The 25,525-nt window shown below is 46.5% G+C and overlaps 1 protein-coding gene across 4 annotated transcripts in view; it reads right to left on the bottom strand.

The window, feature by feature from the left end:
• LOC147440401 (uncharacterized) overlaps positions 1–25,057 on the bottom strand; it is a 48,937-nt gene extending 23,880 nt beyond the window's left edge. For 3 of the 4 annotated variants that reach the window (XM_086530141.1, XM_086530142.1, XM_086530139.1), the window contains exons 1-6: positions 23,284–25,056; positions 22,934–23,026; positions 22,774–22,839; positions 22,618–22,683; positions 22,211–22,507; positions 21,933–22,120 (exon numbers count right to left, since the gene is read on the bottom strand). In XM_086530141.1, coding sequence (XP_086386267.1) covers positions 21,956–22,120; positions 22,211–22,507; positions 22,618–22,683; positions 22,774–22,839; positions 22,934–23,026; positions 23,284–24,744 — 2,148 coding nt within the window. In that variant the 5' untranslated portion in view covers positions 24,745–25,056 and the 3' untranslated portion in view covers positions 21,933–21,955. Of the gene's footprint in view, positions 1–21,932; positions 22,121–22,210; positions 22,508–22,617; positions 22,684–22,773; positions 22,840–22,933; positions 23,027–23,283 lie in introns of all 4 variants that reach the window. The other variant, XM_086530140.1, reaches the window with a different exon arrangement.
• Between the last annotated feature and the right edge of the window lie 468 nt (positions 25,058–25,525).

Below are 25,525 nucleotides of genomic sequence, written 5' to 3'. Positions count from 1 at the left end.
ATCTGTAATAGCGAGAAATGGAGAAGAAACACCCTCGGGACCAAGTCAGTGTGTGTGTGGATTTGGAAGGAGCAACTGGAATTTCCTCTATGAGTTGATGCATGCTAGCGGTGCCAATTTCGTGCGATGCATGGCGCGTTGATAATGCTATACAGGAGTATATAGTAGAGGCTCGCTTGGGGAAAATGCCAAAGGCACTTAGGTAAATAAGAAAAATGATAGAAGTATAAAAGAAAACAAGAGAAAGAGAGGGAGAAATGAAATGATACATTAACATCTTCAAAAGGCCAAAATGGCCTGTGAGACCAAGCTGTTACAACATAGTGAATCTGATACCATGTCCGGAATCAAAAAGAACTGAAACAAAAAATACGACTACTACAAGCTCGGACTGTATGGATGTGCCAGCTAATACAAAGGTGCCCAGTACAATGTGTAGTACAATGAGAGAAGTGTTGGGGGGGGGGAAGATATGGTAGAGATCCATTTCCATCTGCACTCTGGACGTCGAGAAAGTATGACTCGAATCCTCTGCTGTAGTCTCCGTCAATATTGTGTAGCTCCTCTCCTCAATTGCAGTCGTCTAGATCTCCATAGCTCCAATGCTCGGTCTATGAGAATGCCAGTAGTGGTAGTATGAGTGCGGGCAGAGCTCTGCAATGGTGGCTGCTCCTCCGTAATCTGTCTCTTGGACTCTCTCTCCAGCTCTCCTCATTAAAGTGTCTCTATGCCTGTGTAACTGTCACAAATTGGTGACGTGCCATGCCCGGACACACAGGCAGCAGGGTAAAATCCCGTAAGCGGCGGCAGTGACACGTGGCAGCTGTACGGCAGGCCCGGATTTTCCACCGCAAATCCGCTCACATGCTCACGTGGTAAAGCGTACGGAATTGTTGCTTTTACGCTGCTGAAAATCCTACACTGGCTGATTTGAGAAGCTTTTGGATTGATTGCTTTATTTTTACAAGCTTTTAAAGTTGACAGCTTTTGGGGCTCTGCTTTTGGGCATCATTTGTAACCTATCAATAAGTGGGCAAGGCCCTCACTTCTTAGAGCATCTGGACGCAAAGCCTGAAAGTGAGAACCCTCCCTCTCTCTTGTACTTTGAACACAGATTAATACAAAAAGAAATACCGAAAGGGGCGCCAGTCTTTGGGGGCCAATATCTCTAGGCACGGAACTCCGCCAGGCCGTGTCGAATCAAGTGTGAATTGTGTATTGTTTTGAAGTAAATCTCTGTTGTGTTGCGGTAGAATCTTGACTTGAAGCATCCAAGTTTGTTACAGTGGTATCAGAGCGCGGCCGATTTCTCTTCTACCGGGAAATCCGATCCTTTTCTCGTGACACTTACTGATTCCAACAAAGAACAGTTGACTTCTTCTACATCTAGGGATGCGAGAAGAGATCACGAAGAAGATTCTCACGAATAATACGACCCACCTCTGTCTACTCAGGCATAGATTGAAAGAGATGGAGCGTCGACAATTGGTTGACGAAGCGACAGAGATGATGATCAACATTGTGAAGAATCCGAAATTTGCAAAATTTTTTACTCAGACATCCTTCGAAGAAATGCACACCCATGGCAGAAGGCCACAGAGCCACCCATCAAACCGGCACTCAAGAAACCTCCTGCTCCGAGGATGTTTACAGAACAAGAATTGGAAGAGGTGGTTGATGCACGGGCTAGTCATCTTTTTGACGCAAACACCAAAGCCAAAAAGCACGACAAAAAGCAGAAGAAAGAAACCGACTTCCAGGGTTATTTGAGTTGTCAATCTACTTTTGCCTCGGCAAGAAAGCAGAAGAAGCGTGTGCGATTTGAAGGAGTATCCAGTTCTTCTTCTTCTTCTTCTAACAGTTCTTCTAGCTCTTCTGACTCGAGCGAAGAAGACAGGGAAAGGGAAAAAGCTTAGCAAAAAGCAAAGCTTCGGAAAGGGCAAGAGAAAGGCAAAGAAGCCTAAGTTTCCCCCAGTTTCTGACAGTTCTACACAGGACCCGTCCTCAGATAGTTCGGACTCCGACAATCACAGATTTTACACAAAGAAGAAGCATTTCTATAAAGCCAACCAGTATGACTTCCTCGAGAATAAAAGCAAGAAAGTTCAAGAATTTAAAGAAGGTGGACAGTCAGTTAAGTTTGACACTTTTTCTGGATTCCGAGATGCTTGGAGGGCTTTGGCCTTCATACAGCAGTTTGATATAGCTCTCTTTGGAGAGCATTACTGAGAGCACTCCAAGATTCGGAGGGCTACCTCTTTCTTCAAGGGAAATGCTCGAACATGGTGGTCCACCCTTCTATTGAACAAGTGCCAGTTAAATGGCTGAAATTCAAAAGGCTTTTTATTTCTTCTTGGCTGACTCGAGAGTACGAACGAGATATACGAACTGCTTGGAATCATCTTCGGATGACCAAGAGAGATTCTCTGGACGCATATTGCGAGAGATTTTTGAGCTCTTTTCTACCAGCTTCTTGATTTAAGAAGATCTCGTTTAAAGAACGGATTGAGCGGTTTTGTTTGCGGACTTCCTACAGAGATCCGAGATCACTGCTTAGAACAAAAGTCAGATTCTATTCAAGAATTGATGGGTCATGAGAAACGGGGTTTTGTCATTCATTCAGGCAATCTGACTTACCCCACAGATAAGATATGACTCAGAGAACCGAACAGACTTGTAATAATGAAAGTAGAAAAAAGAAGAGCCCCCAAGAAAAGAAAGATAAGGATTCACGACCCCGGTTCACTCTTCGAGAGAGGGCCAACCACATCAACGAGAGGAAGTGTTTTGGATGCGGGGAACATGGGCACATCTCCGCGAAATGCCCTAAAAAGGCATAGCAAGGACAGAATGAAGAAAGGCCAAAGAGTTCGAAAGCAGCCGAGGAACGTGGACGAAAAGACAAGATGAAAGCAGGACTGTTTCCAGATTGCATGGGTACTGACCCAAGCAAAATTGATGAAAGTACAAAACTTTGCCGAGCTTGGGGCAAAGTGAAAGATCAAGAAGCCCTAATTTTCTTTGATGGAGGAGCCAAGGCCAACTTCATTTCACCTGAATTGGCGGCGCGGCTCGTGATTACACCCAATCGGATGGGACCACAAGCAGAGGCAGTTCTAGCGGCACCCGGTTGGGATGTGGCCATTACACCTATCATTAGCAAACTTCGGTTGCATTGTCAAGGGTATTTGGGGCACGAGGACTTCTACATAATGCCCTTGGAAGATTGTGATGTCCTCCTGGGAGTCCCTTGGTACCATAAGAACAATACCATGGTTGATTATCGGGCAAAGAAAGCGACATTGACTACTGAAAAGGCCGAAACATTGTACTTGATGTGAAACTGAAGGGCGAGTCTGTCCCTATTGTATCGACTTTGACCATTTCGAAATTAATAAAATCCAGTCTGTTTGTTTGCTCGATCTTTTTGAAAGAGTTGAATGATGAACATAGGACAAATATGTCTGAACTTGAAAAAGAACGCCAAGATCTTCTCCACACTCATGCAGATTGGTTTTCTGCGGACCTGCCAGGCAAGTTGCCACCGGCTCGTCATGAGGATCATACTATTGATCTGATACCTAAAAGCACACCACCAAAATGGCCACCTTACTGTGTGAGCCGAGCCAGAATGAAGAGATTATGAACCAAGTGAAAGACCTCTTGGAAAAGTGTCTTATCCAGCCAAGTACTTCACCTTATTGCTCTCCGGTGTTGTTGGTTTTGAAGAAAGACGGATCTTGGAGAATGTGCATTGAATATAGAGCTCTCAATAAAATCACCATAAGAACAGATTTCCAATTCCGAGGATCGATGATATTCTTGACCGACTACAGGGATCCTGTTGTTTCAACAGGATCGATTTGAAGAGCGGATATCATCAGATTCGAATCACGCCGGGAGATGTCTATAAAACAGCTTTTCGGACGACCTTCGGTTTATTTGAATTTTTGGTGATGCCTTTTGGCCTTACCAATGCTCCAACAACCTTTAACCAAATGATGGAAAGGAGTTTCAGAGAGTGCAGCTCTTTTGTTGGCACTTTCTTTGATGACATTATTGTCTTCTCCAAGGATGAGGCAGAACATAGAGAACATTTGCTACAGGTCTTTCAGGCATTGCAAGATCACAAGTTGGTGATCAATGCAAAGAAGAGTGAATTTTTCTTATCAGAGATAACACTTTTTGGGGGACATCGTCTCACCAGCAGGAGTGCAGATGGACCCGCCCAAGATAGAGACTATACGTGAGTGGCCCGATTTGAAGAATGTCCATAAAGTTGGAATCTTCTTGGGCTTAAGTTCTTACTACCGGCGGTTCATTAGAAAGTTTGTAGAGGTTGCTTCCCCTTTGCATATCTTGACACAGAAAGGAGTCCCTTTCTCGTGGGGACCCACAGAGGTGATTGCCTTTCAGACTTTGAAAGAGAAATTGACTACGGGACCAGTTTTGACTTTGCCAGATTTGCAGAAGTTGTTCGAAGTATATTTTGATGCTTGTGGTTGTAGTCTAAGTGCGGTCTTGATGCAAGAAGGCCATGTCATTGCCTATGAGAGCCGATTGTTTTCAAGGCCAGAATTGACAGCATAGATATATGAGAAAGAGCTTTTGGCGGTTATCCATACTCTTACTCAATGGCGACATTACATACTCGAAGCCGATTTTACGGTCTTCACAGATCAGAGTTAAGCTACTTCTTATCACAAAAGCAGCTATCGGAAAAGCAGATACGGTGGGCGAACATCTTGTCACAGTTTCACTTCCAAATTGTCCATGTGCAGGGACAAAAGAACTTGGTGGCAGATGCTTTGTCTCGGAAGCCGTTGGTCTTGGCTATTTCAGCGATACATCATAAAAGCTTCGAGGATATGGTCAATCAGTACGCCACAGATCCAAATTTTGCAAATGTATTCAATCGAATACAGAATGGGGAGGTAGTAGTGGGATATTCCTTTCGGGATAACTTGATGAAGAAAACGATGTTGTGCGTTACACAGCCGTTGAGGGGAAAGGTTCTAACCGAATGCCACTGTCCACCATTTACGGGTCACCGCGACATTGATACCACCTTGAAAGGTGTGGAGAGAGACTTCTTTTGGCCAAGACTCAAGAAGGACGTGGACGATTTTGTACGCAGTTGCTTGGTATGCCAGAAGGTCAAGTTTGACATGCATAAAGCACGCAGATTGTTACAACCTTTACCCATTCCCACCCGCCCCTGGGAAAGTATTCCTACGGATTTCGTTTTGATCTCCCGAAGACAAAAAGTGGACACGATGGTATCTGGATTGTTATTGACAGATTTAGCAAGCAAGCTCATTTCATTCCAGTGAAGAAAACAGTCAAGCCGGATCACTTAGCGAGATTGTTCACTGCCCAAATAATTAGATTACATGGTATGCCTGAGACAATTGTCTCTGACAGAGATCCCCAATTCACGAGTTTGTTTTGGAAGGCTATTTGAGATTGCAAATTCAGTCGTACTGGATTTATTGAAGTCTTACATTTCGGATCAAAAGACTCAATGGGAAAGATTTTTACCTTTGGTGGAATTTGCCTACACTAACACGATTCACTCTTCGACGGGGAAGGCGCCATTTGAGATTATTGAAGGTGCTCCGAAGGTTCCACCCTTCTTAAGCACAAAAGCTAAGATTTTTGAAGACGACCAGTACACGAGGGACTTGGACATTGCTTTTGCCAAGGTCCCGGAGGCTTTAGAGAAATCTCAGGAAAGACAAAAAAAGGCAACAAATCGACACCGTCGCGATTTGAAATTAAAGGAGAATGATTGGGTGATCTTACGTTTTGAGAAGGCACGCATGAGAAAGGAAAAGGGGAAGGAGCGGCTTTTTCCAAAGCTTAGCATGAGATACTATGGACCTTTCCAAATAAAAGAAAAGATAAATGATGTCTCCTTTAGATTCAAGTTGCCCGATACTTGGAGAATTCACAATGCTTTTCATGTGAGTCTCTTGAAGCCTTTAAAGGCGATGTGCCCGATGATGGGGAGCCAGATGAGCAACCCAAAGTGGAGGAAAGCGAGGAGATACTCGTTTCAGAACAGATACTGGCACATAAAGATAGAAAGATTAAAGGTAAAGTGATAAGGCGGTTCTTGGTTAAATTCAAGAACTATCCCGCATTGGATGCAAAGTGGATGGAGGAGGAGGACCGAGCGGTTGTGAACCTTTACCTTGAAGCATTCGGTTTAACATGGTCTTCTCCGATAGAAGCCCAATTTCAGCATGGGCGAATCCAGTGCAATGGGTATGCAAGTCAGTCCCCTTCTTGCGCTTTTTCAATTGCTTTTTAAATTGATTCCTCGTGTCCAAAAGCTGACTGATCTGAGTGTGAACCACCTCTTCAAGTTCTTGTTCTGTAAACATCCTCGGAGAAGAAGGTTTCTTGATTGCCGGTTTGATTGGTGGTTCGGTGGCTTTCTGCCATTGAGTGTGCACTTCAGCGATGGATTGCTAAAACAAAAATTTTGCAAACTGAGGGTCTTCCGCAAATTTAATCATCTGTTTTGTGAACTCGTCAACCTGTTGTCGACGCTACATCTCTTGAAGTTCATACTGAGTAGGCCGAGGTGGCCCGTACTCTTCCTCCGTTAATTCGTTAAAATCTTTTGCATACAGCCATTGTTCAGGGTCAATCCTCACAAAATTCGCTACGAGTCTTGCTTTGTCTTTCCTTTCTTTGTTCGCTCCTCGACTGCTCTCAAAGTCCCTGATTTGTCCTCTAACTGATCATTAGACGCTTTGTTGGGGCATCTGGCAAGCACATGCCCTTCCTTGTTCCTTGCATCCATAGCATTTATCCTCTTTGTAGTACTCAACGCGCTGCTCTGAGGACAAGGGCCCAAAGGTTTATTCTGTTGCTGCTTTCCCTTTCATTTGTTACCGTTGTTCAGTTCTTGCCCGGTCCGGGCTGCCACAAGCCTTTCCGTAGGTAAGTCAAAGTGTCTGCGTGCATTGCAAACCCTTGCTTAGTATGTCCCATTAGCCGCTCCATGGACTCGGACTTCTTCTGTAGACAATAACTTCGTATCTCTTTGGATAGTCCAAAGCAGAATCGTTCAATTTGTTGCTTGAAGGTGATTTTCTTAAAAGAAGAGGCAAGTAGAAAAGTATCCCAAAATCTCTAAAAGTAGACATCCAGTGTGTCTTCCTTGGTCATCTTCAGATGATTCCAAGCTATTATTACATCTTGTTCATATTCCTGAGTGAGCCACGAAGGAGTGAAAACCAGCTTGAATTGACCATGGAGGATATTGATGAGATTCGGCAACGACCGATGAGGGATCTCATCTAATGATTTGTATCTCATTTGATCCATCTTTGTTTCAGTTTGTGTTAGCTAACCCATTATATCAGCCCTCACCCCTCCCCACCCCCACCTATTTCATTTCAGTTTCAATTTTTCAATTCTTTGTACTTTTTGTACTCAGACACTGTATCTTGAACGGCCTACAGAGATTTCCTGCTGCGGGAGGTTTTACATGCTTCCCACACAGACATGGAGCCAGCACAGTGGACTATGCCATGGCTCAGTCGAATCTCATCTCTAGTATCCAGGATCTCACAGTTGGGCCCAGACCGGTCGGGGTGGCAGTGGATCATGCTCTGGTGTCGATGACCATCTCCTTCCAATTCAGTGTAGCACACAGGCCACCGGTAGCAGCCCCTACTCGCTACACATTCACACCGGAGACGGATTCTGTATACATGGACGGGATCTACAGGCGCCTATGCACTGAGGACCCAGGGCGACCTCTGGAGGAGCTAACTACTATACTGACACAGACATTACATGAGGCAACAGCAGAAGCATACCCACACACCCAGCCTGAGCAGAGCCGCCAATCAGGGAGCATGCCTCAGAACAGCTGGTACGATGAGGAGTGCCGCCAGACTAGAGCCAGACTTCAGAGGGAGGTGCTTTTGGGGCACGTCACTCACAGACAGTCACAGATTGACTTCCGACGCCTAGTGCGGCGGAAGAGGGCTTTTTTGGCTCGACTCGAGCAGGATCTATATCAGCTATTCTTGAGTCAAGACTCGCGTGAGGCGTGGCGGCTCTTTCATGAGCAGTCCCCCCCCCCTTGCTATTTCCTCCACAGAGACCTGGGGTCAGTACGCATCATCTTTGTACACAGTACCTGGACATCCGCCCCTCCCCAACCCCCCCGACCCATGCCCCCACACATGTGCTTTTTTCACCGCTGAGATGGTCAAGAAAGCTATTGACAGGATGAAGACTGGGAGAGCATATGATGATGATGGTTTAGTCGCTGAGCATTTCATGCATGCCAAAGACCTACTAGCAGAGCTTCTAGCAGTTATGTTTAACCGTGCCATGTGTGAGGGCCTACCGGACACTTGGAGCCTATCTAAGATCGTACCTATCTTCAAATCAGGAGACCCCATGGAGCCTGGGAATTATCGCACTATTATGATTGGGCACACACTGGCACGGTTGTATGCATCCATTCTTGAGGAACAGCTGAGTAGATGGGCAGAGAGGGAAGGAATACGTGCAACTGGGCAGGCAGGATTCAGGAGAGGCTTCTCTACTCTTGACCATCTCCTAACACTCAAGGCAATCATCGAGGAAGGTAGATCTCATGGGAGACGGATCTATTGTAGCTTTGTGGACTTCCGCAAAGCTTTCGACATGGTACCCAGAGCTAGACTGATGCGCAGATTACAGGAAATGGGAGTACCCACATAACTCATTTGGGAGATCATGACATTGTACAGATCAGTAGTAGGGCATGTACGCACCCCGGAGGGACTTTCTACACCGGTTCACTCTACTATTGGGGTGAAGCAGGGCTGCCCGCTCTCTCCTACTCTTTTCGGTATGTATGTAGATGAGGTTTCTAACTACATTGACAGCGATGGGGATAAAGGTGCTCAGTTGGCAGGGACATGGATTCCACTTTTGTTATATGTTGATGACATAGTGTTGATCTCCGAATCCCCAGAGGGAATGCAACGTCAATTCGATGCTTTGCATACGTTTGCCCACGAAAGTGATTTGTCTGTCACCCTGGGTAAAACCAAGGTTATGGTGTTTAATACGACCCCACAGTGGATCAGGAGGTCAGCACCTACATTCACATACGGCCAGGAGACTGTGGAGTACACAGACATTTCACTTACCTTGGAGTGGTTTTTAGCGGACCTGCATTCTCACTCAGAAGAGCAGCAGAGACCAGACTTACTAGAGCCCACGCAGCATTGGGTAGATTGGAGAGGATGTGTTCGCAGGTTCAGTTTCAGGAGCCCCAGACGAAGCTCCGGCTCTTTGACACCTTGGTGGCTTCAGCATAGCTCTATGGAACCGAGATATGGGGACCTTCACTGGATCACCACGGGAGGCCGAGTCGCTCAAACGGATGGGGGAACATGGAGAAACCTCTCGTCTCTATGATCTCGCGGCTCATTAGAGCCAAGGCATCTGTACCACGGGCCATTATCCGAGCAAAGCTAGCGGCCCCCCCACTTGTGGTGGAGGCGCTCACCAGATCAGTCTCCTTCATAAACCGCACATGGGAACTTCCTAGAGACAGATATGCTCGCATAGCACTTGAATCCTCCCGACAGTTAGCCATACAAGGAGATACAACATGCTGGTATGGGGAGATGACATCATGGTTTCAGGCACATGGGTTCAGCATAGATAGGCTGCCACCATTCCATTACTCATTGGATGCACCATCTCTCACTCTTACATAGTCAGAGATCACCAAGCTCATCCGCGAAGACCTGACCCAGCTAGACACAAGGAGGACATGGATACAACCAACACAGGAATTGGGCACGAAGATGGCTTTCTACAGAGACCACCTTCTCCAGCTTACGGAAGATGGTTTTGTGGCGAGACCCAGATACATGGATACACACTTGTCTCATGGGATACGATGTGCTATTGGCCAGTTACGCACATCTTCTCACCAGTTGCGGATTGAGACTAGGAGATACAGCGGAGTACCAACAGAGGACAGGACATGCCCCTTGTGTAACATGGAACCTGAGACAGAGCTACACTATACATGCCGCTCCCCCGTCTACTACGAGATATGAGGCCGCTTCCATTGCTTGTTCAGAGAGGGTTTTGGACCACTCTCAAGAATAATGGGATACGAAGATCAGAGATGTCTAGGTTTGTTCTTGCTCGAGCTGCGCAGACACAGAGATAGCCTAATGAATGGCGAGGCTAGCCAGTCTCAAAGACAGATCACAGACTTCTTCAGAGCAGACACAGGACAGCCGCAAGAGCCACTCCCACAGCAGAGCTCCCCCTCGTCTCACACCAGAGGCACACTGATTGACCAAGAGATTGAACTAGGGAAATCCAACGCCCGCGACTGCGAAGAACTACACAGCATCGACGGAGGCTACGACAGAAAATTCGGAGCACGCTGGCCAAGCATGCATGACGCCCAGTCAGACTACTAACCATGGAGGAAATTGATGAGATTCGCCAATGACCGATGCTAGATCTCTTGTGATTCAGCTGTCCCAACAAGCCGCCCATTTTTTGCTTAGTTTTTTGCTTGGCTCACATCGACCAACTTAGGACCCCATAGTATATATCTTTGTTTTGTACTGTTGTTAGGTTATTTTGTTACTCTGACTTTGTATCAGATCCACCACGTTGTAACTTTCGGATCTCATAGGTCATTATGGCCTTTTGAAGACGTTAATATAACATTTCATCTCTCTCTCTCTCTCTCTCTCTCTCTCTCTCTCTCTCTCTCTCTCTCTCTCTCTCTCTCTCTCTCTCTCTGTGTGTGGAAATCATATGCGTAGGATTCAGCGAAAATTCTGTGTGCGAAATGGTAAGTGAGCCCGATACATCTCTTGAACGACAAAACATGGAAGCAATCTCCCTTGCACAAGACACAGAAGCCGTCAATGTCTCACCTGTTTGCAAGTCGCGAGCAAAGGCAACCTTCATGCTCACGAACAAGCGGACGGCGCAGATGGAGAGGGATATGAAGGAGTGGAAAACAAAGATGGAAGGATGGTGGAAGGAGAAGGCCAACCTCCTTCGGATGGTCTTTAATGAAGGCGCACAGTGGAAGAAGGAGAAAGAGAGCCTTAACACAGAAATACAGACACTCAAAGAAGAAGTCTTAGCCCTCAAACAGGAGAACCCAAACGCCGAGATACGGACACTCAAAAAAGAAGTCTCGGCCCTTAAACAGGGGCTTGCTGATAGAGTAAGCAGTGGGCTAGAAAAAGGCGAATTTCAACCCTCGGTAATAGACGAAATCAAGGAAATCAAGGAACATGTAAGGATGATCACAGAGGAAGAGAAACTGAGTGTGGCAAAGACATCTTCATGGGCAGAGATGATAACAAGGACGCAGAAAAAGGCGGACGAGGCCGAAAAATGGATTAAGGTCGCCAAGAAAGGGAAAGGTCAAGAAACTCTTGTACACCGACGCTTATCAACATGACCCTCGAAGAGGAACAAAGAAGGCGGATGCGAGCACTGCAAGTGAGAGTGACCGGTCTCAAGGACATAAACAATGTGGAGAAAGAGGTCACAAGCCTTACATCCATGATGGGGATGGAGAAGCCTTTGCACACAAAGGCATGGAGGGTAGGTAAGAAAAGTGATGGCACATGAGAGTCTTCAAAGGGGAGAGCTCTCATACTACGCTTCCACTCGTTGGAAGAGAAGAAGGAATTCTTGAGGAAGAGGCCTACTCTCAAAAAGACAGGTATTTTCCTCGGGGATGACCTGACTCTCTCACAGCTCGCACATATGAGAGAGGTAATGCCAGAGATTACAGCGGCAAGGGAGAAGGGAAAGATAGCCTTTTACAGAGATGGACGGGTGGTGATTTTAGAGCGACGCACTGCATGACGGTGCGAGACCTATGGGACCACACTGAAGATGGCTACCTGGAATTGTAATGGGTCTATGAGGTTGGACATGGGTGCATTTGAGGACAGTTTCAAAGACAAAGATATTGTATTCTTCTCAGAGACTCATCAAGCTCCTGGACAGGTAATGCCACATGTGATGGAATACAGATGGGAGACAGCTCACAGGACAAATGCGAGATCTGAGCATGGGAGCAGAGGTTCAGGAGGAGTAGCAGTGCTATTTAGAGAGGAACTACAACCATTACTGCATATTGTACGAAGAGATGATCATGCTAGATATATGTGGGTGAGACTGAGAGCTGACACAGGTCGATTCCTATATATTGCCATATGTTACTTTCCTCCCAGTACATCCATGTATGCTGCATCCAGAGGGCAGTCACCTTTCTCTATTCTAGATGATGACATATGGGAGTTTTCTAGGGATGGTGATATCATTCTCCTAGGGGACTTCAATGCCCGAACGGGCAACTCGCAGACAGTCTTCTACGACACTTCAGATGAGATGCTTAGAGAGATGGATGTGGGTGAGCTGGGACTGGACAGATCCTCAGATAATAGAGAGCAGACGGAGTATGGGAGATACCTCATGGAAATGACGACTACACATGGATTAGCCATACTTAATGGCTTACAGCGATTTCCAGAAGCAGCCGGTTTCACATGCTTTCCACACAGACATGGGGCCCGTACAGTGGATTATGTTATGACACAACCGAGCTTTGTCCATTTACACCAGAGACTGATTTCGTTTATACAAAGGAGATCTGGGACAGTCTATTGGAAGGCACAGCTGGCACAAATGGTACAGGCCTCTCAGTGGAGGAGTGCACCACTCTACTGACTGAGACACTGCATGGGGCTACATCAGTGGCATACCCACACACTCAGCCGGGTAAGAGACGACATTCTAGGAGCATGCCCCAGAATAGTTGGTATGATGAGGAATGCAGAGAGATGAGAGCCCAGCTTCAGAGGGATCTTCTGTTAGGAGTCATCACTTACAGACAGTCTCGGATTGCTTTCCGACGCCTTGTGCGACGGAAGAAACGAGCTTACCTAGCTCAGATGGAGCGAGACTTATATCAGATGTTCTTGAGTAGGGACTCAGGAGAGGCATGGCGACTCTTCCATGAGCACTCTCCTCCCCCAGTGATTACTTCACCTGATGTGTGGGGCCAATATGCGACATCATTATATACGGTTCTTGGACAGGAACCCCTTCCAGACCCTACCAAGCCTTGCCCAGCTACGAGCAGTTTCTTTACACCTGAGATGGTACAAAGGGCCATCGACAGGATGAGGACCGGGAAGGCATATGATCATGACGGTCTAGTAGCGGAGCACTTTATACATGCCAGGGATATGCTGATGGAGGTTCTCGCAGTGTTGTTCAATCGTGCCATGTGTGAGGGATTACCTGAGACTTAGAGGTTGTCTAATATTGTGCCCATCTTCAAGGCTGGTGACCCTACAGAGCCTGGGAATTACCGCACTATTATGGTTGGACACACATTGGCACGGTTGTATGCATCTATTCTGGAGCAACACTTGAGTAGTTGGGCAGAGGGCGAGGGTGTACGAGCAAAGGGTCAGGCCGGCTTCAGGAGGGGTTTCTCTACTCTTGATCATATTCTGACACTCAGGGCCATCATTGAGGAGGGCAGAGCACATGGGAGACGGATCTATTGTAGCTTTGTGGATTTTCGCAAAGCATTTGACATGGTACCAAGAGCTCGATTGATGCGTAGACTGCAGGAGATGGGGGTGCCCATTGAGGTGATTTGGGGGATTATGGCTTTGTACAGATCAGTGGTGGGACATGTACGCACTCCAGAAGGGGTATCTGATTTAGTTCACTCTACTATTGGAGTGAAACAGGGCTGCCCATTGTCTCCTACTCTATTTGGTATGTATGTTGATGAGGTGTCTTATTACATTGACAGAAAGGGTGACAGGGGTGCCCAGCTGGCAGGGACGTGGATCCCATTGTTGCTATATGCTGATGATATTGTGCTGATATCTGACTCACCAGAAGGTATGCAACGACATTGGATGCACTACGCAGTTTTGCAGAGGATAGTGGACTGTGTAAACCTAGGTAAAACAAAGGTTATGGTGTTTAACACCACACCGCAATGGGTCAGGAGATAAGTACCTACTTTCAAATATGGCCAAGAGATTGTGGAGTATACAGATGCATACACTTACATGGGGGTAGTCTTTACTGGGTCGAGATTTTCTTTGAGAAGAGCAGCAGAGACTAGACTAACTAGAGCCGGTGCGGCTCTGGGAGGAATGGAGAGGATGTGTTCACAGGTTCACTTCCAGGAACCTAGGACAAAGTTATGGCTCTTTGATACTTTGGTTGCCTCTACTATGTTATATGGGGTGCAGGTTTGCGGACCTTCTATAGGCCAGGATGGTTGGAGGCGTATGGAGAGGCCCCTGGTATCTATGATCTCTCGACTGATTAGAGCCAAGGTTTCCATACCGCATGATATCATTCGAGCGGAATTAGCTGCCCCCCCTATGGAGATTGAGGCGCTCACCAGATCAGTCTCCTTTGTACACAGTCTGTGGGATACTACTAGAGACAGATATGCCAGGGTGGCTCTAGAGTCCTCCAGACAATTAGCTCTTAATGGGGATACATCATGCTGGTATGCACAGATGGCATCATGGTTTCAGACACATGGTTTCACCATGGACAGGTTGCCTCCTTTTCAATACTCTACAGGCACCCTTGAGGTCTCTGACACGGGTAGATATTAATAGACTCATCCATCAGGATCTGATCCAGCTGGACACGAGGAGGACATGGATAGAGCCGTTACAAGAGTTGGGCACAAAGATGGCTTTCTATAGAGAGCATCTTCTCCACCTCACGGGGGATGGGTTTGTGATTCGACCTAGCTATATGGACACGCATCTTTCGCATGGTTTGCGTTGTGCCATTGGCCAGATACGCACGTCCTCACATCAGCTTGAGATTGAAACTAGCAGATTCAGAGGGACACCAGCAGATAGCAGAATATGCCGCTTATGACATCTAGAGCCAGAGACAGAAGTACATTACATATGTCATTGCACAGTGTACTATGAGATACGAGGCCGTTTTCACTGTCTATTCAGAGAAGGTTTTGGGCCTCTATCTAGGGTCATGAGTTATGAGGATCAAAGATGTCTTGGGCTATATCTACTTGAGTTACACGGGCACAGAGAAACTTTACTGAGGAGAGCTGAAGAGAGACATCCCCAGAGACAGATCACAGATTTCTTTACACTAGATATTGTACACCCAGAAGAACAGACAGAGGAGCAGCCAACGGTGATGGAGAGGTCTACCCGCACTACTGGCATTCTCATAGACCGAGCATTGGAGCTAGGGAGATCTAGACGACCCCGAGGGAGAAGAGGAGCTACACAGTTTCGAAGGAGGCTACGGCACAGGATTCAAGCCATACTCTTTCGTCATGGAGAGTGCAGATGAAGATGGATCTCTACTCCCCTCCCATATTGTCTTCACATTGTACTGTTTAGTTTAGGATCCCGCAGTATTTATATTTTGTTATCCTAGTTTAATTTATTTGTTAATCTGACTTTGTATCAAATACACCACATTGTAACTTTCTGGTCTCATAGGTCACTTTGGCCTTTTGAAGATGTTAATATAACATTTCATTTCATTTCTCTCTCTCTCTCTCTCTCTCTCTCTCTCTCTCTCTCTCTCTCTCTCTCTCTCTCTCTCTCTCTCTCTCTCTCTCTCTCTCTCTCTCTCTCTCTCTCTCTCTCTCTCTCTCTGGTCTTAAAGACAAAGGCAATGTGGACGAAGAAGTAAAAGAACTCACAGCCTTGATGGGGATTCATGAGCCGACGCACACAAGGGCATGGAGAGTGGGCAACATAAAGAAAAATGGAAGCAGTGGAGAAACCTCAAAAGAAAGAGCACTCATCCTCCGTTTTCCCTCTATGGAAGCGAAGAAGTCCTTCTTGAAGAAAAGACCAACTCTTAAAGAGAGTGGCATCTTTCTCGGGGATGATCTCACCCTCTCGCAAATCGCTCATATGCAGGAAGTAATGCCGGAGATTAGAGCGGCAAGGGGAAAAGGCAACATCGCTTTTTACCGAGACGGAAAAGTGGTAATACTAGAGCGACGCTCCACATGACGGTGCGAGACTTATGGGACCACACTCAAAGTAGCCGCCTGGAACTGCAATGGATCTATGCGTCTTGATGTGGGAGCTTTTGAGGATAGCTTTACTGAAAGAGACATCATCTTTTACTCTGAGACACACCAGGCCCCTAGGCAATCCATGCCACATCAGTGGATACAGGTGGGAGACAGCCTACAGATAGGAGACACGCTCAGAGCACAGAGGGCGGGGCTCGGGGGGAGTGGCAGTGTTATTTAGAGAGGATCTGCAGCCACTGATACACATAGCCCGCAGGGACGAGTAGGCTAGGTACATGTGGGTGAGACTAAAAGCAGAGACAAGCAGATACCTCTATCTAGCTATTTGCTACTTTCCCTCGAGTACATCAATTTATGCAGCACTCAGAGGACAGTCCCCTTTCTCTATTTTGGATGATGACATATGGGAGTTCTCTAGGGAAGGTGACATTATCATCCTAGGGGACTTTAATGCTAGGACTGCCCATCACCAGGCATTGTTTTATGATACTTCAGAGGAGATGCTAAGAGAGCTAGATGTTGCAAAGATGAGCCTTTCCAGACTATCACACGATGTGGAATATACTGAGTATAGGCGACACCTGATAGACATGGGCACTGCACATGGATTGGCCATCTTGAACAGCCTACAGAGATTTCCTGCTGTGGGAGGTTTTACATGCTTCCAACACAGACATGGAGCCAGCACGGTGGACTATGTCATGGCACAGCCGAATCTCATCTCTAGTATCTAGGATCTCACAGTTGGGCCAAGACCAATCGGGGTAGCAGTACATGCTCTGGTGTCAATGACCGTCTCTTTCCAGTTCAGTGTAGCACACAGGCCACGGGTAGCAGCCCCTACTCGCTACACATTAACACCGGAGACGGATTCTGTATACATGGACGGGATCTACAGACTAGAGCCAGACTTCAGAGGGAGGTGCTTTTGGGGGACGTCACTCACAGACAGTCACAGATTGACTTCCGACGCCTGGTGCGGCGAAAGAAGAGGGCTTTTTTGGCTCGACTCGAACAGGACCTATGCCAGCTATTCTTGAGTCAAGACTCGCGTGAGGCGTGGCGGCTCTTTCATGAGCAGTCCCCCCCCCCTGCTATTTCCTCCACAGAGACCTCGGGTCAATACGCATCATCTTTGTACACAGTACCTGGACAGCCGCCCCTCCCCAACCCCCCCGACCCATGCCCCCACACATGTGCTTTTTTCACCGCTGAGATGGTGAAGAAAGCTATTGACAGGATGCGGACTGGGAGAGCATATGATCATGATGGTTTAGTCGTTGAGCATTTCATGCATGCCAAAGACCTACTAGCAGAGCTTCTAGCAGTTATGTTTAACCGTGCCATGTGTGAGGGCCTACCGGACACTTGGAGCCTATCTACGATCGTACCTATCTTCAAGACAGGAGACCCCATGGAGCCTTGGAATTATCGCACTATTATGATTGGGCACACTCAAGCACGGTTGTATGCGTCCATTCTTGAGCAACAGCTGAGTAGATGGGCAGAGAAGGAAGGAATGCGTGCAACTGGGCAGGCAGGGTTCAGGAGAGGCTTCTCTACTCTTGACCATATCTTGACACTCAGGGCCATCATCGAGGAAGGCAGATCTCATGGGAGACGGATCTATTGTAGCTTTGTGGACTTCCGCAAATCTTTTGACACAGTTACCAGAGCCAGATTGATGCGCAGATTACAGGAAATGGGAGTACCCACAGAGCTCATTTGGGGGATCATGGCATTGTACAAATCAGTAGTAGGGCATGTACGCACCCCGGAGGGACTTTCTACACCGGTTCACTCCACTATTTAGGTGAAGCGGGGCTGCCCGCTCTCTCCTACTTATTTCGGTATGTATGTAGATGAGGTTTCTGACTACATTGACAGCGATGAGGATAAAGGTGCACAGCTGGCAGGTACATGGATAATTGGATTCCACTTTTGTTATATGCTGGCGATATTGTGTTGATCTCCGAATCCCCAGAGGGAATGCAACGTCAATTGGATGCTTTGCATACGTTTGCCCACGAAAGTGGTTTGTCTGTCAACCTTGGTAAAACCAAGGTTATGGTGTTTAATACCACCCCACAGTGGATCAGGAGGTCAGCACCTACATTTACATACGGCCAGGAGACTGTGGAGTACACAGACGCTTACACTTACCTTGGAGTGGTTTTTAGCGGACCCACATTCTCACTCAGAAGAGTAGCAGAGACCAGACTGACTAGAGCCCACGCAGCATTGGGTAGATTGGAGAGGATGTGCTCGCAGGTCCAGTTTCAGGAGCCCCGGACGAAGCTCTGGCTCTCTGACACCTTGGCGGCTTCAGCATTGCTCTATGGGGCTGAGATATGGGGACCTTCATTGGATCACCACGGGAGGCCGGGCCGCACACACGGATGGGGGAACATGGAGAAACCTCTCGTCTCTATGATATCGCGGTTCATTAGAGCCAAGGCATCAGTACTACGGGCCATTATCCGAGCATCAGTACTACGGGCCATTATCCGAGCAGAGCTAGCCGCCCCCCCACTGGTGGTGGAGGCGCTCACCAGATCAGTCTCCTTCATAAACCGCACATGGGAACTTCCCAGAGACAGATATGCTCACATAGCACTTGAGTCCTCTCGACAGTTAGCCATACAAGGAGATACAACATGCTGGTATGGGGAGATGACATCATGGTTTCAGGCGCATGGGTTCACCATGGACAGGCTGCCACCATTCCAGTACTCATTGGATGCACCATCTCTCAATCTTACACAGTCGGAGATCACCAAGCTCATCCGCCAAGACCTTACCCAGCTAGGCACAAGGAGGACATGGATACAACCAGCACAAGAATTGGGCGAGAAGATGGCTTTCTACAGAGACCACCTTCTCCAGCTCACGGAAGATGGTTTTGTGACGAGACCAAGGTACATGGATACCCACTTGTCTCATGGGATACGATGTGCTATTGGCCAGTTACACACATCGTCTCACCAGCTACGGATTGAAACTGGGAGATACAACGGAGTACCGGCAGAGGCCAGGACATGCCCCTTGTGTGACCTGGAACCTGAGAGAGAGCTGCATTATACATGCTGCTGCCCCGTCTACTACGAGATACGAGGCCGCTTCCATTGCTTGTTCAGAGAGGGTTTTGGACCACTCTCAAGAATAATGGGATACGAAGATCAGAGATGCCTGGGTCTGTTCTTGCTCGAGCTGCGCAGACACAGAGAGAGCCTGCTGAATGGCAAGGCCAGCCAGTCTCAAAGACGGATCACAGACTTCTTCAGAGCAGACACGGGACAACCGCAAGAGCCACTCCCACAACAGAGCTCCCCCTCGTCTCACACGAGAGGCACACTGATCGACCGAGAGATTGAACTAGGGAAATCCAGGCGCCCACGACTGCGAAAGACTACACAGCATCGACGAAGGCTACGACAAAAGATTCGGAGCACGCTGCCCAGGCATGCACGACGCCCAGTCAGACTACTAACCATGGAGGAAATTGATGAGATTCGCCAACGACCGATGCTAGATCTTTTGTGATTCAGTTATCCCAACAAGCCGCCCATTTTGGCCTAGTTTTTTGCTTAGATCACATTGACCAATCCAAGATCCCATAGAATATATCTTTGTTTTGTTTTGTACTGTTGTTAGGTTATTTTGTTACTCTGACTTTGTATCAGATCCACCACCTTGTAACTTTCTGGTCTCATAGGTCATTATGGCCTTTTTCAGACGTTAATATAACATTTCATTTCATTTCTCTCTCTCTCTCTCTCTCTCTCTCTCTCTCTCTCTCTCTCTCTCTCTCTCTCTCTCTCTCTCTCTCTCTCTCTCTCTCTCTCTCTCTCTCTCTCTCTCTTTTGTTGTGATTCAGCTATCCCAACAAGCCGCCCACTATTCTGCTTAGTTTTTTGCCTGGCTCACATCGACCAACTTAGGACCCCATAGTATATATCTTTGTTTTGTACTGTTGTTAGGTTATTTTGTTACTCTGACTTTGTATCAGATCCACCATTTTGTAACTTTCAGGTCTCATAGGTCATTGTGGCCTTTTGAAGACGTTAATATAACATTTCATTTCTCTCTCTCTCTCTCTCTCTCTCTCTCTCTCTCTCTCTCTCTCTCTCTCTCTCTCTCTCTCTCTCTCTCTCTCTCTCTCTCAGATTCTATTTATTTTCAGCCTATTAATTGTTCATGTCCGCTCCCGTATGTGACAGTTATCAAAGTCAATTGCAAATCCTTTGACAAAATCACAAGAGTTGTTCTCAGAGACTTGTGTTGACAATGATTGAAGCTGCATATCCTTGCCCTGCGCTCTGCATTACGGTACACCATAAATATCAGGAGCAAGTCCTATAGAAGGTCGGGGCTTCTTAGCAGGTGGTTGCTCTGTTGTCGTATTATCTTGAGCGTTTCAAACATCCGAAGCATCTTCCTTCTTGTTGCAAGGTTTCCCTTTGTCTAGGTGTCAGCCAACTCCTGGCAGAGGGTTGACTTTGATCTTAACTGGGAGGAAATTTGAGTCGAGCAAGTAGCTCTGTTGTGGAGGCTTTTGCCTTTTCTGGATCAAAAGTAAGCTTACCTTTCATCATCAAATATCTAGCTTCTGCATGTTCCTTAAGCTCATGTATGGTCTTGGTTAGAAAGGCAATACTCTTTAAACGGTGAAGGTAGCCCCAATGGTGTAACTCTCATGCTAATCTTCCAGAGATAATCCTTGAAGAAAGAGACTAGTAATAAGTATCCAAAAACTTCTGGTTGTAATTTTCAAGCGCGTCAAAGGAGACCATCTTCATGCTACCTCGATTAGTGATTAATTGCACTTCGGGTAAAAACTCTTTTGAGTCCTTGCCAAGCCTTAGGAGCATAAAGCTTGGTTCTTAAAGCACTCCACCAATAAATAGCGTTAACTTCCAGAAATGTTTCGGCACCAGTGATCTTTGCTTGTTGTGACTCGGATATTGACATGGACCACCTTTACAAGAAGAGGCAAGCACACTCATCAAGTGCGAATCTGTTCTAGACACAGCAACCCAAACCCTATGACATATAGATCATTTCATTGGAAGATGGCGATCATCTAAATTCTTGCTGATCAAGAGGAGGAATTACAAGCTCAGAAGGATGATACCTCTTTTGGATCTAGTAAACATTTCGACAAACTCATTCTTTTTCACAAGTTTGGTGAACCTAAAAATAAGTAAACTGCCTAGGGCCTCACCTCCTTGAGCAAGATGTCTAGTGAACACTACCACTACTCTCAGCCACCTAGTATAGCCATTTCACCAACTCTGATTATGGTTGACAAATTATTCCTCTCCTTCCTATCATTTTTTTTATAAAATAGCTTTTACCCACTTGTAAAAAGCCTCATTACATTATAATTTTTTCAAACGACAAATACAGACGAGTTTGATTGGACCCCTGGTCATTTCAAATGCGACCCTAATTTAGAGGCATTTTGTAACATTCAAGTCCAAAGAACTAATGAGTATTAGGATAGAGCATTTACAAGCAATGCACCATTGAAATTCCTACTCCTAGTTACCTACTAAGTGGTTTGCTTGATTACAGGTTACAGTAAAACACAAAAACAACTGGATCTGCATGAAATGTGTCCCTCTATGTTACATGTAAAGCTCAGAAAGAACGCATATGCAACTATACAAAAAACAGAGCAGCTAGGTCATTTGTTACTGTGCAAGCATCGATCATCCATTTTATTTACAAAGCACCTATGCATTCATTCTAGTTTGAGCACACTTTTGACAAATAATCGAACTGTTCCAAGTGAACAGACCAAAACAGTGATAATACTGACCCCTCTTCAGACATCTGTCAAGTCTATGGTTGTTGTTTTAAAAAGGGTGACCTCGGAGAGAGTGTCTGCACAGGTGGCGATGCTTGCTGTTCATGATTATGAGAGTGCTGTTGCAGCTGTTGCTGTTGTTGGAGATGCTGTTGTTGCAAGTAATTACTACATGCGTCTATATTTACTGAAAAAATGGACTGCAAGTTCCATGAATAGCACCAAACTTAGAAATGAGATTAACAGCAGTGCTCTCAGAGTGAAGCCCCTTGATTCAAAATTGATCTGACCTGAGAGGGAGCTTGTACAAAGGAATGAGGAAAATGCAAAGGAACTGACTCAGGGGCAGCCAGCCTCCTAGATTCAGGATTCATCAAACTAACAAGTGGCCTGGCCGGAACACCATAAGTCATGTTGCACATTGCTACACCCATAGCTGACCCTGCACTCACTACCCCAGATGAAGAGCCTGGAAGTGTTCCCATTCCCATGGGATAAACTGGGCTCATCTGTGGTGCCTGCATGTGTGGCAAGCCCGGAGGTACTACCATGGGCGACAAACTCATTCCTGTTCTCACCGACATGATCTGCATGCATAAACATTCGGTAAGCCACACATATTGCCAAAGAATACAAAGAAGCCTAATAGAAAAACCTGGAAAATTTGGGCATACCTGTGCACACCACATCAACTCACCTGGAGCTGCAATTGCAAATTCTTAAGATAGTCGATAGCTTCATCCAGCAAAGCAGCTTTGTTAGTCTGTGAAAGGGACAGGATGAGGATTTAACATAACATAGAACATGGCAACGAATACGAGGAAACAATATTATAAGCAACAAATCCTCGCACCTTGCTCGCATTTGGAATAAGTTCACGAAGCTCATTCATTTTGTCGTTGATTCTGTTTCGCCTTCGCTGTGGAAATTTGGGGGAGGGGTGATACAACTTGAGTCAGAACATCATGCTAATACATAAAAGCAAACCAGAATTGTTAGTAGAAGCCACTAACTCGTTCAGAAAGGTTGTGAACTTCATTTGCCCTTGTCCTTTTTGAATTGGGATTTCTTGTTTGGGAATTAACAGCAGACTCACCTTCAGCATCCTGCAACTATGAAAGATAAGCAACAAAACATTGCACTCCATATTTTGCAAAGCTTTACCTCATGTCGAATGCCTTTCCTAAAATAATAATGAAACTCCGGCACTAGCAGCCATTTATTCCGCAATCACAAGCATACAAAAAAGAAAAATTTCAAACAGGGGTAACTGCACTGGGTCGTGCAAGTAGTGGTCCATAGCATGAATGAAGCACAGATGAACAGGTTATGTAAAGTTTTCCCAAATAAGCATTCACAGTACCTCACTTTGACATTCGGAGTCTTCCAACTTCCTCTTGCTGCCAGAAAATGTTTCTTTCAAGCTTTCACTAGTTTCTGAATCTCCTGAAATAGAAACATCATCTCGTTTCTCTGGCCATAGAGACAAGGTGCCTTGCTTCTGTACATCAGGAGTATCCAGCTGTTGAAATGCAGCTGCTCGAAAATTGCTGGAAATGTTTGCAGGGTGCTTTAGACCTTGAGAACCCACTGAAGCTGTCATTGAAGATGACAGAGGTGACTCTTTTGCGCTGTTCTTGTTACTGGTATTAACACCTTCCATGGAAACCAGAAGCTGATGTCCTTGAGCCTCAGGGACATTTGCACTTGCCCTGATGAAGTACGGCTGAGTTACATTCTGCATCTTCGATGGAAGGTTTGGTTGATTGACAGACATTGCTGCACGAAAGCCAACAGGTCTTGCTTTTGGCGGTAGCATAGTAGGAGAGGAAGGTCCCTCAGAGACTCCTTTACCAGAGGGAGACGTTGGTAGGGGAGCCAATGGAGGAGACCTCAACTTGAAAGGGCGGAGGGACTGAGACGAGGTTTTCACCTTGGTAAATGCTTCCATCCCTGATGCACTTATGGCACCTGCTGCTCTGCCAGCACCCAAAGCTAGAGCTGCATCAGCTGCTGGGTTTGCTTGAGCAGGTTCCTTCTGTATTCTGTAAGGGGATGGGCGCCTCTCAGCTTGCAACTGAGGAAGAAATTCTAAGTGGGTATTTTCCATCTTCTGCATTTCAGCTGTTTTCTTTTCTGCTATTGTCTGCTTTGATTGGGGGCTTGAACCACTAGCTAAAAAGGATTCCCTTGCAACACAACATTTCCGGTGGTGAAGCTCCCGTTGAGTTGGGTTGCGATAATTGGTGGGGATAATTTCTCTCTCATCCACAAGCGAACCTGCTTGTTGGATTGCGTAAGTTGATGCAGGCTCCTGTACATGCACAAAGCTTTGAGAGTCTTGTTGGGCACCACCGTCTCTCCCCTTCAAGTCTGTGCTTACGCCAACTTGATGACAAGCCTGCTCCAAAAGAACATTTGCTGTTCCTATAGCAGTATCCGCTTTCAGGCCAACAACAATTTGAAGAGGTTTGTCAGAGGCTGCAGTCATCATAAAAGAATCAGTTTCCTGCCGCAAAACATCTTTGGAGTTTGCAGTAGAGGACGGGGCAAGCGCACCCATTGCAGAAGGGGTGAGAGGAGCGGGAGGCCAGTGTTGGAAGATGTCCGAGCAATCATCCAATGGGTATTGCAGCCAAGTAACAAGCTCATCATCAGTGAAAGGACTCTGATGACAGCTCTTTGCATTAACGATGCTATCGTTTTTACTGCTAAGGAAAGCAAGATTATCTAGCCTATCAAGAGGCTGATTTTGAATTGTCTCATGGTCTTCTTCTTCATCTTGCTTATCAGAAAATCTGTGCCCACCTGCCTGCTCAGACATATCTCCGAACTAGCCCTTCTTTCTCTTGAATTTCTGCAGAGGGTCGTAATGGGTTGACAAAAGCTTCTGGCCCGTCCCTTCAACCTGTGTCAAGCTGTTGAGTAGCCAAAAACTCGATGGAGAGCAGGGAATGCTATAGGCGGTTTCCCAAACTTCATTTTGCGCCCGCCATTTACCCCCGCCATTACCCAGAGAGGCTCCAATGAGAGACAGGCACGCGGTGTGTTGCATACACACCGCCATTTCTACAATCTGCCATTTCATTGCTGGCTGCCATGTCAGCACCAAATCCATGAGAGCTTTGGACTGGAGTTGTGGAGAGCGGGCCCATATCAATCACAGCTTAAAAGCGGAACATTTCCTTCCAAATTCTGTAAGAGGGCTCCCCCATAGGCCCTCGAAAGGCACCTTTGCATGACCGTCAAAGTGCAGCTTATGTGCCTCATGGGTGCTCATGCAAGGTTCTGCACAAGAAAAAAAAGAAGCTGACGCTTCGTCAAACTTTCATGAGCTAGCAAGGAGATTCTTCAAATCGTGACCAAAGCGTAGAAGTAAAACTCACCATGTATGTAACCGCCAGCGTTGCAAAATTCTTGGGTTGGTGCTCCTCTTAGTATACAGGTGTGAGGAAAATTGCAAACTATGTGCACAAACTCCTCCAGGGGGGTGCTTCCCTTGCAACTAATTGACACGGACCTTCCCAATGGTGACCAATGGTCCATGTCAAAAGGCGCAAGCGGCATTTATTTATGATGTTTGATGATGAGTGTACATTGTTGTG

This window comes from Adiantum capillus-veneris, chromosome 15, assembly GCF_014529385.1.
Source record: "Adiantum capillus-veneris isolate H3 chromosome 15, ASM1452938v2, whole genome shotgun sequence".
Taxonomy (NCBI): domain Eukaryota; kingdom Viridiplantae; phylum Streptophyta; class Polypodiopsida; order Polypodiales; family Pteridaceae; genus Adiantum; species Adiantum capillus-veneris.
Note: the sequence above shows the minus strand (reverse complement) of the source record. Positions and strands in the feature narration are given on the sequence as shown.